This window comes from Protopterus annectens, chromosome 9.part0 (genome assembly GCF_019279795.1).
Source record: "Protopterus annectens isolate FY-2018-M chromosome 9.part0, PAN1.0, whole genome shotgun sequence".
NCBI classification, from domain to species: Eukaryota; Metazoa; Chordata; order Ceratodontiformes; family Protopteridae; genus Protopterus; species Protopterus annectens.
The window spans coordinates 264367551-264386820 of record NC_056743.1 but is presented as its reverse complement, the minus strand read 5'-3'; the positions used below and the strand labels follow the sequence as shown (position 1 = coordinate 264386820).

General features: G+C 44.2%; 1 protein-coding gene across 2 annotated transcripts in view; it reads right to left on the bottom strand.

Annotated features, from left to right (window-relative positions):
* The window catches only part of LOC122811177, a 3180768-nt gene that overhangs the window by 986409 nt on the left and 2175089 nt on the right, over positions 1 to 19270 (bottom strand). For both annotated transcript variants that reach the window (XM_044082849.1, XM_044082848.1), the window contains exon 15: positions 2332 to 2470. In XM_044082849.1, the coding sequence (XP_043938784.1) occupies positions 2332 to 2470 (139 nt within the window). The remainder of the gene's footprint in view (positions 1 to 2331; positions 2471 to 19270) is intronic.

Below are 19270 nucleotides of genomic sequence, written 5' to 3'. Positions count from 1 at the left end.
CCAGCTAAACAGCTCTGTTACTGAGCACAAATACACAGAAATGTAACTATACCAGTAGTATAATTCAAAATATAGATCACCCAGGCCATCAGATAAACACAAAACTTCACAGGGTGCAAATCAACCCCCACTATGAAATCGGCTGGTTTATAGCTCAAGTACTGAACTAGCCCTGAGAAGCAAACTGCAGAGACAGACCATCAATATTCAATCAATAATCAATGAAACAAATAAATAAATAAATGCAACACAGTTTTGCTAACTATCACTGAAGCAGAATAAGTGCAAAAAAGTATACTTGTATCAGCTTTGTATATCCAGATGGTTGTAGCAAGGGTGTAGCTAGGCATACTCAATCTACTCAAATGAGTAAATTTTTTCTGAGCATGCAATGGGAATGTCAGCACTCAAAAAACTCACCTTGTTTAGAACTGTATAAATGAATATCTGCAGTATACAGGTATACAAATAATTCTTGTGCAAAAGGAATACACCTCTAAAACTAGCTTTTTATGGATATAAATGGTAACAGTTGAAAATAATGTGCCACTTGCTATATACCTGGGGGTAATGTTTTGAAGGCTGAGCACAATTTTAAAGTGATAGGTAGGTAATGGGGGCAAAGCCATTAGGTTTGAATACAAAATGTAAATCTCTGTCTGCACCTATGGGTTGTAGAATTGGTAACAACCAGCTAAACAGCTCTGCTACTGAACACAAATATCTGTAATATAGATATTTCTACATATTTATTTTTATTTAATTGACTTGTAATTTTGGTAAGCTCACGATGCACAATTGATGTTTTACTGGTGTGACTTGGATGCACTACTAGTTAAGGGACTAGCTTCAAGTTACACAGTACACAAGTAAAAACTGGTTTAATTAAACTCAGAATGGCAGAATTAGACCTGCTTGAAACTCAGTTTTAGAATTCTGTCTTTTATGCCATACTTGTAAATGAAATTACCAGAACGGCAATCCTACATAATTTCAAATGGAACATTTTTTTATACCAACATGTCAGAACAAAATCATGACTGCTAAGACTGTTTAATAAATAACTAAATAAACAGCTGTATTTTAAAAAAGGCTCAAGTTACTGAATACACAAGATTATGACTATAATCCCGAAGAAAAAAAAAATCTTGTATGCAAATGGCTAATAAAAACTTTAAAAAGAAGAATAAAGAAAAGAATGCAAACACTACAGTGCACACAGTTCACAACCAATTAAGGACCAAAGCTACTGATGCAAATACTACTTAAGATAGAAACTCAAGCAAATTCAGTGTAAAGAAAGAACAGTAAAACAATAGTGATGTAGAAAGCGTAATAAAAATATTCAGTGGTATCAACTCAGAACTGAAAACTGTTCAGAATCTGTCGCTCATGTATTCTGGCTTTACAAACAACCATTCTACAAACCTACCAAGAAAGAAGTAGAGTTTAAGTTATTCATATATTTTCTGTTGATGACCAGGCGGCTCAGAAAGTCCACATCCATTTTCAGTGGAGGCTTATGGAGAAAAACTCCAGTAGTGCAATACTATGCATTAACATAATCATTATGAATAAAATATAATACAACTAAATGTAGTCACACTTGATAAGGTAAAGGAAAATGCATGTTTTTAATGCAAGGCATTTTGAGAAAGGCATACATTTGTAATAAATTATTCATTATGCTGATTAACAATAAGCACTCATAAGCAGAAAGTGTTTATTTTTCTCTTAGCTTCTTTTGTTATCCAAGGTAGCTGATATGTAGCCTACTAAATGGTCAATTAGAAGAAGGGATACAAAATACAGATTTGGAACAAGACCTGGAGGCAGATTTGATTACTAGATTAATGCTTTTCATGGGATAATGATCACATATATCATAACTAAAATAAATGCAGTCACTGTTTGTAAAACTCAACTGCAAAAGAGGACTTAGACTGATGTAATAGATAAAATGGCATAACATCATCAAGCAGAGAATCATATAAATCCACATAACATAAGACATAGCCATAAATAAATCTCCTGCCCCAAAATTGCCAAAACTAAAGACTTTTATTAATGTCACTTTCCCCCAAAAAGATAAATTACAATCTTGCAGCTCTGAGACCCTGGTTAAGAAACATATTCTGAATGATAAGTAATACCAAGGCATAATTACTGACATTAACCACTCAGGATTTATAAGAATTGTCATTTTTAAATGATAGTTTTGCATGTGTAGTTAATATGTAAAGAAATATTATTAAAAAATAAGTACAACCTAATGCACAAGTCAGCAAAATGTTTTCAATAATAAATCAATGATATTAAAATATTGTTTACCTGCAGTTTTCATAACCATACTTCATTGAAATTCTGGTCTCGGTTACTGTTGCTATCCTGGAACCAACTGTTTGACAGATCTCTATTGCTTGGGAAGCAGTAAGAGTGTGATTCTCTAGTGGTTCCACACTTAGTAGTCCTAGAGATCAGACATTTTATTATTAAAATTCAAAATGTTCTTTCTACATCACAACAGAAAATCCAAGATTAAGAAAGCAAGTTATACAATGTAAAACCTCAAATATGTAAAGCACTTTATAAATTCTTAACTGCTATTTTCTTTCTGCTTGTGAGATTTCATGTTTATATTGAATAAGGTAGAATAGCCGGCTTTAGGCACCAGCAAACCCTGCAGTTGCTGGGGGGCCTCAAACCACAGCAAGTTAATTTATCTTGTTATTTTGTAACGTCTGTAAAAACATGAAAAGCTAGTACAGCAATCTTGTATGCTTAGTAAACCAGGTAGGTAATAACTTTTATTTATATCTCCTTTAAAATTCAAAGATATCTCAAGTTACAGTAACAGTGTTTTATCATGTAACAGGCTTCACAATTGCTATAAACATTTTACCACTGACATACTTGCCCCTCACTCAGTTAAACTCAGCTGGTGGACATTCTCTCCACTAACAGTATAGCCAGCTTTAGGTACCTGCAATACCTGTGGCTGCAGTGGGCCCCTTAATCATCCTTAATTGTGTGGGGGCCCCATAAAAGCTATGGCTGGTTGGGGAAAAATTTGAAGAAAAAATGTGTTAATTTCCTGATTGCACTCTTTAACCTGAACAGGACTGCGGTGGTGGTGCTGTGGTAGCGTTGTTGCCTCACAGTAAGACGCTTTCCAGTTCGATTCTCAGCTAGAGCGTCTTATGCGTGGAGACATGTGTGAATGGGTGTACCTTGGTTGAAGGTTGTGCGTCAGAGCTGGCAACTCAGCATGTAAAAATCTACTGCCAATCATTAACGGACCGGAGTTCCGCTGTGGTGACCCCTAACCGGGAAAAGCTGAAAGACACAACAACAACTCTTTAACCCGAGCAGGGATGATAAAGAACATAAACAAGAGAAGCACTAAAAAGATCAACAACCCAGAGAGACTGATCTCCCTTTTGGTATGTACCTTTCCAAGCATCTGCAGCAAATGGGGATACCACAAAGGTTCCTCACAAGGAAAATTCAATGTCTTTAGCAACTGTCCTAAGTGGATCTTCTGAAATAACTGTCATTTTATTCTGTTTCATACAGACTACTCAGAGATGATCTCTGCCTTGCATATAAGGCAATCTCTGATTCTGCTTTACTGGAAATGCTGCATATCTGCAAGTCAAATGGTACATGGGTTACTTGCTCTAAAGACCTTAACCTGGTATGTGACATTAATAGAACCTGCTGGAGGGACAGATTTGTCTCCCAGAGGTTTCCACACCTTTGGAACAGACAACCTCACTGGCCATCTTCAAATGCAATCTGGATGATTGGATTGGTAACTGTTAATTCACCCTGGGGGTTCCACCTGTGTCCCTCTTGGACAAGGGCAAGAGGTGCTGATTGTGGAAATAAGGGTAAAACTTGGCTAGGCCTGTAAGGGCCCTAGGGCCATTAGCCTAGTAACTTCTTATGATCCTATGATCTCATTGCATCCCTTGGATTTTAAGAAGAGTTGATCCTTCTGATCTTTTAGGAATGTTTTTCTATTTCATGGAATTTTATAAATGCTGGCAGAACCATAAATTATAACTCCCAGCTTCTTTGCTCAAGAATTCTGGGACAAGCCAGAAATAATATCATACCAAAGGTCAAAATCAGAAACACGTTTTAAGTATTACTTCATGTAAAAAGTTAAAAGAATAACACCTTTTACATCAATCTGCACTTTTTGGACAATAAGAAGTATAAAACTCTGATGTCTGGATTTACTAATTTGTCTGTAATCCTGAATGATTTACTAGTAAATCAAACTTTTTACAAAGGACAGAGCAAAGTTAGGAACAAATCAGGGAAGGTCTGTGAAATCAGAGACCATGACAAGTATGCATTACTCCTCAATAAGATAAATAATCGTCACTTACCCCTGTTGCTGTTTGATGACAGCTAAACAGTAGTCACTTATCTGGTGTGGCAATACTAGTGTTGCACAATGTATTTATATTTCTATTTCTATTTGCTGAAATAAGTACAAAACTAGTACTGCTATAGCTTATGCATGTGTGTAAAAATATAACTGATTCTTATCAATGCACACACCCAATAATGCCAAGACACATACATTATTCTTCAGGGTATCAGTTAAAAATGTAGCTAAGCTAACAAGTAATTATATTTCAAAAGTAAGGCATAAAATATATCATACAACATTCAGACACTTAAATCTTCTAGGAGTCTGATGGACTCCACTCTCCAAGCTGGATAAATGGATATGGGATGCTCCCTTAATCATTCCTGACTATGTGGAGGCCTAAGAGTAATGTTACTCAATGCCAGAAGTCTAAACCTCAAGATGCACGCACTCGAAACTCTCCTTAGCATGGAGAACATCGATATCTGTGCAGTAACGGAAACCTGGTTCAAGGCTCCCGAGAGCACCCCAGCACTACCAGGTTATACTTCATACCATGCTTTTCAGCCCCAAAACTTGGACCGAACCACAAAAGGAGGGGGAGTATCAATATTCGTCAAATATACCCACACCTCCAGGTTGGTGGCACAGCACAAAGCATCAGAGACTATCCATGTGCAACTAACAGTGGGTAAAACTGCCTTCCAGTTTATAGCCTGCTACAGACCACCCTCCCAAACCCAGGAACCCCACTCGGCCTTCCTGAGAACACTGGAAAATATGAAGGTCTCTCCAAACACCATTATATTAGGCGACTTCAACTAGCCAAACATAGACTGGGAGCATTACTCAAGCTCCAACACCCTAGCCCAAAGTTTCCTAGAATTTATAAACTCAAATGCTATGGAACAACTTGTTACCACTCCCACAAGAGGGGAAAACATACTAGACCTGATCATCACCAACATGGGGACTTTATGCTCCAGACCAGAAGTGTATCCCTCACTGGTAAGATCAGACCATAAACTAATCTCACTGGATATTCACATCCCAACCCCACCCCCTGCCCAGAAAACCACAGTGAAAAACTTCTCTAAAGCAAATTTCACACTCCTCAAAACCGAGGAGGAATCCTTCAAAGCCCCCGGGCCTGTGGAAAATACGGCCCAGACCGCAGAATCCTTTATAAACGCATTCTATGAACACCTTCAGGAATGCATGGATCATGCATTCCCAAACAAAACCAAGACCCAATCCTCCAAAGGCAGACGTCCTGTCTGGTGGACCCCAGCCATAAACAAACCATACAATAGAAGGAGGAAGCTACTACATGATAGAGCAAAATCCCAAAAAGGGAAGGCATCTTTGATCAGTATTAGCAAAAAACTATCGGCACTCATAAAATCGTCTAAGGCCAGCTTCGAGAGAAAAATTGCACAGGACACTAAGGATAATCACAAGGCTTTCTTTAGTTATGTTAGTAACCTGGGTGGGAATTCCCAGATATGCTCAGAATTAGTCCAAAATGACAAAAAATACACAGAACCCACAGACATTGCCAACATGCTAGATGACAGGTTCAGCGCAACCCCCCCCCCCCACCAAAAGGGCAAATATCTATCCCAGCAGAGTGCTGCCACCCCTGACATCTCAGATGCTCAGGTAAGAGCCGCCCTCTCCAAAGCAAAAAACACAGCATCAATGGGACCAGACGGTGTCCTGGGCTGCATCCTACATGAACTCCAAGAAGAGCTAAACCCAAACATAAAACTACTGTTCAATCTTAGCCTTACTACAGGATATGTACCCAAAGAGTGGCGTACAGCAACAGTGGTCCCTCTCCACAAAGGTGGTGCCTCAACGGATCCTGGAAACTATCGCCCCATAAGCCTGACTAGCTTGGTCTGCAAAGCTATGGAAAGGATCATCATGGACCTCATAAATAAAGATATTGGGGACCTACAGACACTGGATCCTACCCAGTTCGGCTTTGTTAAGGGCAGATCCTGCCTCTTAAACCTGGTCAATTTCTTTGAAACAGTCACCAAGGCCATTGATGAGGGGAAGGAGGTTCACACAGCCTACCTGGACCTCACAAAAGCCTTTGATACAATACCCCACTCGGGCATTATAGATAAGCTCACCAGCTTAAATATAAACCCCTATATCACTAGATGGGTTGCAAACTGGCTCAAGGACAGAACCCACATGGCTAGAATTGCTGGAGCCATGTCAGACTCCAAACCAGTTACAAGTGGCATCCCACAAGGCTCAGTCCTGGGACCTCTCTTGTTCGGTATATATTTCTCAGAGGTACAGGCCAACACGGAAGGACTGTGGCTGACCAAGTTCGCAGATGACTGCAAACTGGGTGCCATAATTGACTCTCCAGCTGACACAAGCATCCTCCAAAGGGGCATCATAGAAACAGACAACTGGTGCCAGAGCCATGGCCTCAAGCTAAACGCCAAAAAGTGTATAGTCATCCCCTTTGGCAAAAACAAAGTGCCCACAAATTACCACATAGGTGGTAATCCATTAAGTACAGAAGAAGTAATTAGGGACCTGGGGACCCTAGTTAATAGCAATCTCTCATTTGACAACCACATGGCCAAAGTGGTTAGAAAAACATTTTATATAGCCCACCTAATCATGAAGGGATTCACATCTAGATCAGGGGAGGTCATCGTGCCTCTTTACTCATCCCTCATCAGGCCCATAATTGAGTACAATGCCCCTTTTGGGATGTACCTTACCAGACACCTGCAGCAACTGGAAAGACCCCAAAAGTACCTCACCAAGAGGATCAAAGGGCTCAAACAGATGCCATATGCTGCCCGGTTAAAGAAACTCCAGCTCTACTCAGTGGCATACCGCCTGCTCAGAGGCGATCTGTGCCTGACGTATAAAGCCATGTCCAATCCAGAATTAATGGACATGCTGCACCTCAGAAATCCAAATCCCATCGAGCCACATGCTCGAGAGACTTGAATCTCAGCACTCCTTCACTCTGGAATAAAATCCCAGTCCATGTTAGGCAGAGTCCCTCACTGACTCTCTTCAAGAGGAATCTTGATGAGTGGATGGGAGATCGTAGGTTTACCCCGGGTATCACTTCTGTGTCACTGTTAGACAGAGGCACAGTATACTAACCTCGAAAAAGGGCATAGCAAAATTAATTTAAAATGGGTGGCGAAAGCCAAACACACTCTGGCTAGGCTTATAAATGCCCTAGGGCAGATAGCCTAGTATGAACCTATGAACCTAAAAGCTGTTGCTGGTTGGGAAAAGTGAGGAGAAAAATGTATTAATTTTCTGATTACACTCTTTAACCTGCACAGGACTGTTATACAACCCTCTTAGGATAAAGCTGATAATGGCCTCTGCTCTCAACCGCACCCATTCTAAAACCATCCCTGCTCAGAAGTGTCTGTACAGAAAGCTTCTATAGGTTATATGGGGGGCCTGGGGATTGTGTGCTTATTACTTATTTAATTTCCATCACAGTCAAACCATAGAGGTGTGTACAAGAAGTCATTATAGCTTGTGTTCGGGCTGAGGCCAGTGTGGTAATTGTTTCTTTTACTTTTATCACAGACCTCAAAGGTATACAAAAAAGGTTACTACAGTTTGAGTAGGGGAAGTTTACTATCTAGCAGCAACAAATTAGAATATATTACTGTAATTATTTTTTTCACTTTCACAGTCATACATCAGGAACATATACAGCTGACTACCTTTGGGGGGTTAGGGGTGAGGAGTGATGAGACATGCTATGTATGTCAGCAGACACTTGAAATACATGACTGTGGCAATATAAACCTCTGCTTTCATCACAGAAATGCATAGGCAGTGACTGTCTTTTTTGGAAGGGTTAGGAGGACAGCCAGTATTCCCAGATAGGACCTGTGTATCCTCACAACAACTGGCTTGTTAGTTTATTGTGAGCTACTATTTTAACAACACTGAACATTAAGCTTTAGGCACAACTTATGTCTTCCTTGAAAGAAAAAAAAAGTAAGACTAAAATTCTTTTCTTATTAGTGATTTTTGTTTAGGCCACCATTTGATTAAAAGGCTGGGAAAATGCTCTAAAATGCATCCCAGAGCATCTATAATGCTATGGCTTCATTGGGTCTGGCTTATTTGAGTTATTTCCTAAATGTTTATTACTGTGCTGTCTTGTTCAGGGAAAGGGTGTTGAAAGGATGCAAGGAAAAAGTACAGTTTTGTACCTACCATAAGTGTAGATGTTCGAGGATCTCCATTGCTGCAGTCCTGACAAATGGGTACTCCGCTGCCCACCATCGGCCCGAATACCAAAGGGCTAGAACTGGCGTCGATCACGGGCGCCTGAGACTGACGTAAGTACTAGTCAGTACAAATGCGCATGACCGACGCCATAACCTCAGTCTTTCTTGCCTCAGACATCAGAATGCAAAAAAGAAAACACCACCCAAAAAAACCCAATCTAAAAAGAAAAAGGGGGAAGGAGGGAGGGAAAATAGGACTGCAGCAATGGAGATCCTCGAACATCTACATTTATGGTAGGTACAAAACTGTACTATGTTCGTCGTCTCACATTGCTGCAGTCCTGACAAATGGGTAGAATCCCAGAGCAACGGAAAAAGGGAGGCTGGCCAACTAAATAGCAGGAGGAGCTGCAGACATGCCCTGTAAGACAGCAGTGGCAAACCCAGCCCTAGTCCTAGAATAAAGAGGCAAATGATAATGCTTTGTAAAGGTATGTACAGAACTCCAAGTAGCTGCCTCTAGAATGTCTTTCGTAGCTACCCCTCTCAAAAAAGCAGTAGAGGTGGCCGTAGCCCTAGTAGAATGAGGCCTGATCCCAACTGGAACCTCCTTACCATGATGAGAGTAACAAAAAGCAATACAATGGCCGATCCATTTGGAAATAGTTTGTTTCGAGACAGCTTTCCCACTTGAAGCCACAGCAAACAAAACAAATAACTGCTGAGATCTCCGGAACTCATTGGTTCTGAACAAATAATACCGTAACTGCCTATGCACATCCAATGAATGCAAAACCCTTTCCCCTTCATTTTGGGGGTTAGCATAAAAAGTAGGCAAATGTATAGATTGGTTCAAAGCCACATTAGAAACCACCTTAGGAAGAAAAGTAGGATTAGTACGCAAGGAAACTCTGTCCTGGTGAAAAATCAGAAAAGGTTCCACTGCCATGAGAGCCTGTAATTCAGACACCCTTCTAGCAGAAGTAACAGCCAATAAAAAAGCAGTCTTCCAGGACAACAACTTCAATTCAGCCGTAGCTGCAGGTTCAAAAGGAGGCAGAGTCAGCTTTTCCAAAACAAAATTAAGATCCCAGGCAGGAGTAGGAGCCCTTCGTGGGGGTCTTATATTCTTTGCCCCTCTAAGAAACTGTTTAAGCAAAGGATGTGAAAATAAAGGAGGATCACCATCATAGTGAGCAGAAATAGCCGCAGCATGCACTTTTATAGAAGAGAAGGACAAACCCTTGTCCAGTAACATAGTCAAATATTGCAAAGTACAACTCAAATTAGGCAACGTGACATCAAGGCCTGTAGCTGAACTCCAAAGAAAAAATCTCTTCCATTTATCAGCATAAACTTTCCGAGTACTAGGACGCCTGGCTTCCAAAAGGACATCCAAAACATGTTGAGGGAGCTGAAGGCCCTCATCCTCTAAAACTGAATGCGCCAGGCTGTCAGATGTAGGGATTGCACCCTGACATTGAGAAAATAAGAAGTTATGTACCTACCATAACGTTCCATGTTAGTTGTCTTCTCTCGCCTTCTTTCTTGCTTGATGGGTTCGGAGCCGATCCCTCGGCTCCGACTCGGCACTTGCTAAGCTCGAGAGTCACTTTTACCAGCTCGAGGCAGCCCCATATCCCATGATGCAAGGCGGTAAGTACCCAGATCTCGTTTGATGACAAAGGGCAATAGCACCAAGCATAAAACACTTCCAAAAGGAAGAAAGAAAACTTACAGGATGGAAGAAGGACCAGGTCTGAATGGTCTTCAGCATATAATTTCTTATAACAAGGTCTGTCCAGGCCTGGGGGAAGGAGGGAGGGTCGCAAGAAAGAAGGCGAGAGAAGACAACTAACATGGAACGTTATGGTAGGTACATAACTTCTTAATGTTAAGTTGTCAATCTCGCCTTCATTCTTGCTTGATGGGACCGCGTCCCTAGCACCTCTATCCTGGGTGGTTCAATGGAACAGACTCTTGAGGACTGTAGAGCCAAAACTGGCTCTGTCCCTGGAGGCCAAGTCCAATTTGTAATGGGAAACAAAAGTGTGAGGAGTGGCCCAAGTGGCCGCTGCACAAATAGTGTCTAAAGGAAGTCTAGCTTGAAAGGCTGCAGAAGTAGCTAAGCTCCTAGTTGAATGTGCTTTAGGTTTTGAGCACAGCTGTTTTCCCCTGAGCAGATAAATTTCAGAGATGACTGAAGAAAGCCATCTGGACAAGGTCACTTTAGAAACAGGAAGGCCTTTCTTATTATCCGCATAGGAAACAAAAAGTTGATCAGATTTTCTAAATTTTTTTGTTCTGTCCAAATAATATCTGAGTTGACGGTGGACATCAAGATAATGTAGTTTTTGTTCAGCTCTGTCTGAATAGTTTGGGAAAAATACAGGGAGATCAATGGATTGATTCAAATTGGTCTTTGAAGCGACCTTAGGCAAAAAGGTCGGATTAGTTCTCAAAGATACTCTGTCTTTGTGAAAAACCAAATAGGGGTCGAACCGATAGAGCATGAAGTTCAGACACCCTCCTGGCCGATGTAATAGCCACTAGGAATAAAGTTTTCCAAGAAAGAAATTTCAGGGAACAAGAAACAGCTGGCTCGAAGGGGGAAGAATCAAGGATGTCAGCACTAAATTTAGATCCCACTGAGGAGGAGGATTCCTGATTGGAGGCTTTAGTAGGAAAATTCCTTTCAAGAAGGCCCTGCAGAGCCTATGGGACATAATATTATGATCTGCGACCCCGACATGAAAGTTGGAGATAGCAGCCAATTGAACTCTGACTGTGGAAGAAGAGGAGCCTGCATGAAAAATCTCTGCTAAGAAGTCCAGGACTGCCTGAACAGGGGCAGTGAAAGGATCAATATTCTTGGCCTTAGCCCAATAAGAGAAACGTTTCCATTTGCTTGTATAAATCCTCCTGGTAGAGGATTTTAAAGAAGCTACTATGATGTCTATAACTGGGTTAGAGATCAAAGGAAGCCTGGCTAAGGAAGGAAGTGGAGCAACCATGCTGTGAGGTTGAGAGAAGGGATAGACCGGTGCAGCTGACCGGATTGGTGAATCAGAAGATCTGGCACTGGGTCCAGATGCCACGGCTGCACCAAAAGGTGACGATGGAGGAACGGGAACCAAACTTGTCGAGGCCAGTAAGGGGCAATGAGAATCAATTTGGCTCTCAAAACGGTAGCTTTCTGGATAACTTGAGGGATCAGAGGAAATGGAGGGAAGGCATAAAGAAGTCCCTGGGGCCAATCCTGGGTCAGAGCATCTCTGGCGGGTTGGCCTGGTAGAGGAAGAGACAGAAGAAGTCTGGGCATTTGCTGTTTTGGGGAGTAGCAAAAAGATCGCAACATGGACGACCCCATTCCAGAAATATCTCTTCCGCTATAGATTGCTTGAGAGACCACTCGTGAGGCATGAGAATAGCTCTGCTCAATCTGTCCGCTACAATGTTGGTTTTCCCAGGGATATGCATTGCTACCAGAAACCGATGAGAGGAGATCGCCCATTGCCATAGTCTGAGCGCTTCTCGACACAAGGGGTAGGACTTGGTTCCGCCCTGTTTGTTGATATACCAAACTACAGACATGTTGTCTGTGTGGACTGCAATTGTCCCTACGGGAAGAAAGTCGTTGAGGGCTTGCAACGTTAAAAGCACTGCTCTCATCTCCAGGACATTTATGTGCAGATGGTACTCGAGCGGCTGCCACGTCCCATGAACCATCCTGCCCTGATAATGACCCCCCCACCCGATCAGGGAGGCATCCGTGGTGACAGTGGCTATCGGGGATGGGGGTACAAAGTGTCTGCCTTGGTGAACCTGAGGAGATGTGATCCACCAAGCAAGATGATCTTTGCAAGTCTGTGTCACCAGAATCTGGTGACGCATTGGAAGTTGTTGGTATGACCACTGTGTGAACAGCATCCACTGAAGAAGGCATGTAGAATCGAGCCAGGGGAAGAAGAGTAATGGCCGCAGCCATGAGGCCTAATACCTTTAGAACCATTCTGGCCTGTACTTTCTTGTTGGCCAGAATGATCCTGACATGACTCTGAATGTCTGAAACTCTTTGATCTGTAAGGGTAGCTGACATTCGAACAGTGTTTAAGTTTGCGCCTATGAAAGTAATAGACTGGCAGGGCGATAAGGATGACTTTTCGAAGTTGATCGAGATGCCCAAATGAGAACAAAGATTTATTGTGTAATCCCTGGCTTGAATAAGCTGATGCCTGGTGGTGGCTGACAGGAGCCAGTCGTCGAGATACAGAAACACCTGGAATCCTTGACGTCTCAGGTGAGCCGTGACCACTGCCATGCATTTGGTGAACACTCTGGGGGCTGTAGTGAGACCAAAGGGCAGGGCTCTGAACTGGAAATGACTGGACCCCAGCCGAAGCGGAGAAATCTCCTGGAGCGTCTGTGAATTTTGATGTGATAGTACGCATCCTGAAGATCTATTGAGCACATCCAGTTGTCCTTCTGTAAGAAGGGCAGAATTGACTGAAGAGTGACCATTCGGAATCTTGTCTTCCTCACAGACTTGTTGAGTCTGCTGAGATCCAATATTGGTCTCCAGTCTCCCGTCTTTTTGGGGACCAAAAAGAACCTTGAGTAGATTCCGGCTCTGAATGGTCTGTTGTAACTGGCTGAATGGCTCTTTTGCAGTAGTTTTGAGACTTCTAACTCTGCAATTTCCCGGTGGTACATCTGGAAGGGAATTTGAGGGGAAAGGACTTTCCTCGAAAGGAATTATGTAACCCTTGGATATGATCGACTGTACCCATCTGTCTTGAGTGAGGGAATGCCAGGCTTCTGGGTACAGTGATAATCTTCCCCCGACTGCCTCCAAGGAGGGACAGCCGGGCAATATCTCAGGGATGCTGAAAGGGCTTGTCAGAGAGAGGCTCTCTGTTTCCCTGGTTTTTTGGACCCCTTCAGCCTCTAGAGCGGCGTCTCTTGTTACCCCTCTGCCTCTAGGGGTAAACTGACCACGTGAATCCGGCGTGACTCCTTGGGATTTGTGGAACCACATTTTGCCACCTTTCTGTCCTTTGGGGTAAGGTCTAGAAGGGGTGGAAAAACGGACTCCTACGGCAGAAAGAGTCTTGCCGTCCTGCTCACACCTGGTCAAAGTTTCCTTCACTTGAGGGCCAAACAAAGCTGACCCATCAAAGGGAGAATTTGTGAAGGATGCCTTAAAGGGATCTGCAAAGTCACATAGCCGCATCCAGGCTTGGCGTCTAAGAGCCACACCTGTACCTGCGCCCTACTCTCCATCAGCAGCATATGATATTAGCCGCATGGAGGAGTTTGCAATGGAATTAAGGGTTCCTAGCTGCGAAGCAATTTTTTCCTGAGCTCCTGCAGCTGTAGGATCCTGAACAACATCACCTAGCTCCTTAAGGATATCCCTTTGGAGTCTGGTGAAGTGACATAGGTAATTCAGCAACGCATAGCAAAGGTCGCTGAGGAAAACATCCGCCACCGTACCTATCCATGGTCCTAGAGTCCTTATTAGGAGGATGGACGGCACGGAAGGATCTTCAAGTTCCTTCTTGGTGGCAGCAGCCACCACCATGGCATCAGCGGGGACACCCTTAGTGAGGAATTGCTTGTCACACGGGGCAGTGATAAATTTTGAAGGCCTCCTAGGGACTGGCTCTACAGAGTCAGGAGCAGCCCACGCCTTTCGGGCAATAACCTGCATAAGGGGGTCGAAAGGCGGAGACACCCAGGAGGTGGAGGGCCGAGATCCAAACGCCTCTAGGTATACTGACTCATCCTCAGAGGGATTATTGGTGGGCCAGTTTCCCTCTGTCTAAGGAGTTCTAGGATGTCTGAGAAGGAGACATCCTCAGAGGGGATCTTGGGGATCCCTCTGACTCATCAAAGTCAGTATCTGAAGTGCTAGACTCGGGGAGTCTACATGTTTCCTCTTACAAGTCCTCTTCCTAGGAGGATCTCCGAAACATCAGGAGAATCCTCGGAAGAGGGGAAATTCCCAATGGGGAAACCTGAGGCGGAGGATCTCTGGGTCCTGTAGCAAGAGAAGTGGCAGAGATGTCAACAGGCACTATAGAGGGAGGAGCTAAGGGAACAGACTGCTGGCTGATACCCGTGGCCAGCACACTCTTCATCACCTCGAATGCTCCCTCCCAGGCAGGTCCGAGAGAACCTGTTCAAGAGCTAGGAACTCCAGGGACCACCGAAGGGAAGTCTCCGAGGCAGATGTCGGAGCCGAGCTCACCAAGGCCGAGGCTCCAAGGGGAAGAGCGGGCTCGGACAAGGGTCCGATGCCACTCACCCCCTCGGAGGAGACCATGGAAGCCCGGCCACCGAATCCCTCTAAGGAAGGTCTCGAAGAGGAGATAAGAGTAGAGGCTGAAGGAACAGAAGGGGTATCCGTCCCTCAGCCGTAGCAGTAACCATTCCCGAAGACTCCAACTCCAAGCTCTGGGGTAGAGTTGAAGGAGGAACTGCAATGGGGTGTGGACCAATAGTCTTTCTGTTGAGACGGACTATGTAACATTTGGGCCAGTGCCTGTGACTTAAGTAATCTACTGACCACTCTCTCTAAGTCATGGTCAGAAAGCCTGGATGACCTTGAAGATCGGCTCCGATGGCTCCGTTCCGAGAGGAGAGGTGAAGCCGGAGCTGAAAATATCGGCTCCAAGGAAGGAGACCTCGACCTCTTCCTCGAAGGAGCCATCGGAACCGATGAAACTACTGAACCTGTCGGAGCCGACAACTTATCGGAGCCGACAGGTAACCTCGATGCATCGGCTCCAGCCGGAGCCGATACAGCCACAAAAGTAACGGTGTCGGAGCCGATCGGAGCCGACACCGATGCCTGAGCCACATGGTGGTCGGAACCGATCGGAGCCGACACCGAAGTGGTCGATGCAGATTCGGCACCGATAACCATCGGTGCCGAAGGCTTAGTTAAGCCAGAATCGGCTCCAGCCGGAGCCGATCTCGACTCAGAACGAGTCGGAGCCGAGGCCGCAGGCTTTGACACAGAAGCCTGGGCCTTGGAAGACTTGGCAGTCTTGGATGGAGCCGACTTAGCCGGAGAGCCCTCCGTTTTAAGAAGGCCCCTAAGTATTAATTTGTTTCTTCTTTCCTGCAGGACTCTCTGGCTGAAAGAATGACAAATAGCACAGGAGTCCTGCAGGTGAAGAGGCCCCAGGCAATACAGGCAAGAAGTGTGACCATCTGTCAGAGACATCTTCTGACAGCACGAGTCACACTTCTTAAAGCCTGAGACCCTTTCTTTTGACATGGTGCAACACAACACACACACACACCAGTCAAAGAATTTAAATTAAATATACCAAAAAGGTATAACTAGAAACACACACACACACCCTAACAGGGGGGGGGGGTGGGATGGGTAATGTTTGACTAAAAAAATAAGAATAGACAGGGAATTTTCTGTCAGAAAATATTTAAAACTAACTTAAAACTAATAATAAAGGGTTTTTTTGTTAAAGGGGGCTAAAATAGCAAAGTAGCAAATCACTTACCAGGAGCTGGTAAAAGGAGGACCTCATCAGCGAAGCGGCAAACGAGATCTGGGTACTTACCGCCTTGCATCATGGGATATGGGGCTGCCTCGAGCTGGTAAAAGTGACTCTCGAGCTTAGCAAGTGCCGAGTCGGAGCCGAGGGATCGGCTCCGAACCCATCAAGCAAGAATGAAGGCGAGATTGACAACTTAACATTGATTGTTTTCTTGAGACAATAAGTGAGGAATCCGCAGTAATGGCCAAGGTGTCCCGTGAATTAGGCTCCTCAGCAGAGGGTACCAATGTTGACGAGGCCAATCCGGCACTATAAGGATCATGCAAGGTTTGTCCCTCCTGACTTTCAACAGGACCTGTGGAAGAAGAGGCAGAGGAGGAAAGGCATACACGTGAAGGTTGCTCCAACTGAAGGATAGTGCATCTATTTTCCAGGCTTTCGGATGAAACAGCCTTGTGCAAAACAGAGGCAGTTGGGAATTCAGAGGAGAAGCGAACAGATCTATGTCTGGAGTTCCCCAAGCCATGGTCAACTGACGAAATACCTGAGGATCCAACTTCCATTCGTGAGGATCCACCATCTGTCTGCTCAGAACATCTGCTAACGAATTTTGTGCTCCTGGCAGAAACTGTGCTTGAAGAGTGATGTGCAGATCCAAAGCAGTTTCCCACAACAGCATTGCTTGTCTGCAAAGAGGGTAAGAATGAGTACCCCCCTGCTTGTTGATGTACCACATGACAGTTGTGTTGTCTGTTCGAATCAACACCAGTCCCGGTCGAAGTAGATCCTTGAATGCTTTTAAGGCAAATTGAACCGCCAGCATCTCCTTCATATTGATATGCAAGTGAAGCATCTCCGGGGGCCAAAGGTCTTGAATCCATTTTCCTTTGAAATGAGCTCCCCAGGCTGACTCCGAGGTGTCTGTCGTTAATATCTGACTTGCCGCCGGTTGGGTCACAGAGAGTCCCTTGTTTAGGTGACATTCCTGAGCCCATCACACAAATTCTTTCTGAATGCAAGGAAGAATCCGAATGACAGTATCCAAATCGTGGCTGTGTTGAGTCCAAACGCTTTTGAGATACCACTGTAGCTTCCTCATATGCAGTTTGGCATTGGGAAGTACTAGAATGCAAGATGCCATGAACCCCAAGGCTTGAAGGACTGTCCTTGCAGTCAGCCTGGACATTACGGATAGCTGTTGGAAGTATAGGTGAAGATTTCTTTGTTTGTCCGGGGTAAGAGATGCCATCTGAGTAGCTGTATTCAGTCTCACACCCAGAAAACACATCTCCTGTGAGGGTACTAGACTGGACTTTATTTCGTTCACAGAATACCCTAGGCATCTGAAAACTGTCATCACAAACTGCAGATGTCGAAGAAGTTCGTGCTTGCCCTGAGCCAGTATCAAACAATCGTCCAGATAAGGATAAATTTGAATTCCTGTTAAGAGAAGAAAAGCTATTACTGGAGCCAGGACTTTTGTGAATACCCTGGGCGCAGTAGATAAGCCAAAGGGCAATGCAGAGAACTGATAATGCAAATTCCCAGTCCGAAACCTCAGGAATTTCCTGCAACTGGGCCTGATAGGAATGTGAAGATAGGCCTCCTTGAGATCCAAAGTCACCATCCAGTGATCTCTGCCTAGCATAGGCAACAGCTGCTGCAGTGTCAACATCTTGAATTTCGAATTTCCAGAAAGGTGTTTAGAATGGATAAATCCAGAATGGGCCTCCAAGTATTTCCTTTCTTTGGCACTAAGAAAAGACGGGAATAAAACCCCGTGCCTCTGTCCACAGAAGGAACTGCCTGTATTGCTCCCAACCGGAGCAGAGAAAAAATCTGTGCCTGCGCTTCCAGTCTTTGCTGATGAGGCACATCCGGCATACCTTTGAAAGGAGGGAATGTGTGAAAATAAAACTTGTAGCCTCGAGTTATAATGTCCAATACCCATTTGTCTTGGGTAACCAAATGCCAATTCCCTTTGAAAAGTCCCAGTTTTCCTCCTAGAGGATCTGCCAGCAAAGCAGAGTCCGGCAGCCGAAGACACAGGTCATTGGGACTGCTTCCGAAAGGACTGACCCCTGCCCACCCCAGCAGAAGGGGTAAAAGAATTCAAAGGCCTAGAAGTAACAGGGCCCTGAGAGGAAGCCCTACCTCTACCACACCTCGACCTGCCCCTAGAATGAAAATCTGAAGAGAGAAAAGACCATCCCCTAGCAGGCCAATTTCTACTGAACTTAGGGGGCTGAACCTGTAAGAAGTCCTTTACCGTCTGCATAGACTTAGCTTTTTCCTCCATTTTTTTCAAAACTGATTCCACTGGAGGGCCAAAAAGAACATCAGATTGCAAAGGAGCATCCATAATGCGAGCCTTAACATGCTCTGACAAGGACTGATCTCTAAGCCAGGCATGTCTGCGAACAACAGAACTAGTAGCAGCCACCCTGGAAGAAGCCTGTAAAGCATCAAAACCACACTGCAAAGAATGCTTACCAACCTGGTCTGAAGCATGCACTAAATCCTGAAGCTCCTTACAGTCAACACCTTCAGACAAAGCATCCACTTTACATTTCAATTGACTTAGCAAATAATTCTGATACCTGAGCATATGAAATTGACAATTTAAAGCTCTCATAGCCAAAGTAGAAGAGGTATACAGTTTTTTACCCCACCTATCCAGGGCCCTAGCATCCTTGTCCAGAGGAACCGGATTCTTAACTACAGAAGCCTTAACACCTTTGGGGCCTTGAGAAATAGTTTCTGGATCAGCCCTAGGACTCTTATACAAGTACTTGTGAGCTTCCGGAACCCTGTAGTATCTATCTGGTTTAACTGGGGCAGGGGGCAGAGAATCTGGGTTAAGAGCAGCCTCAGAAAATACATCCTGAACAACATCCAGTACAGGGGGAATAGCCAAAGGCCTGTGCTGAGGTAAAAACAAGAATTCTCTCAGCCTTTTACGAGAATCAGAATAATCCTGGCCATCCCACTGGAAATGTTCCCTCATGGAATGCAAAGTTTCAGAGAAAGAAAAATCTTCTGGAGGGGACGCAGAGGGAGTAGCGTCCTCAGCCTCCGAATCAGAATAGGGAGGGAAATCC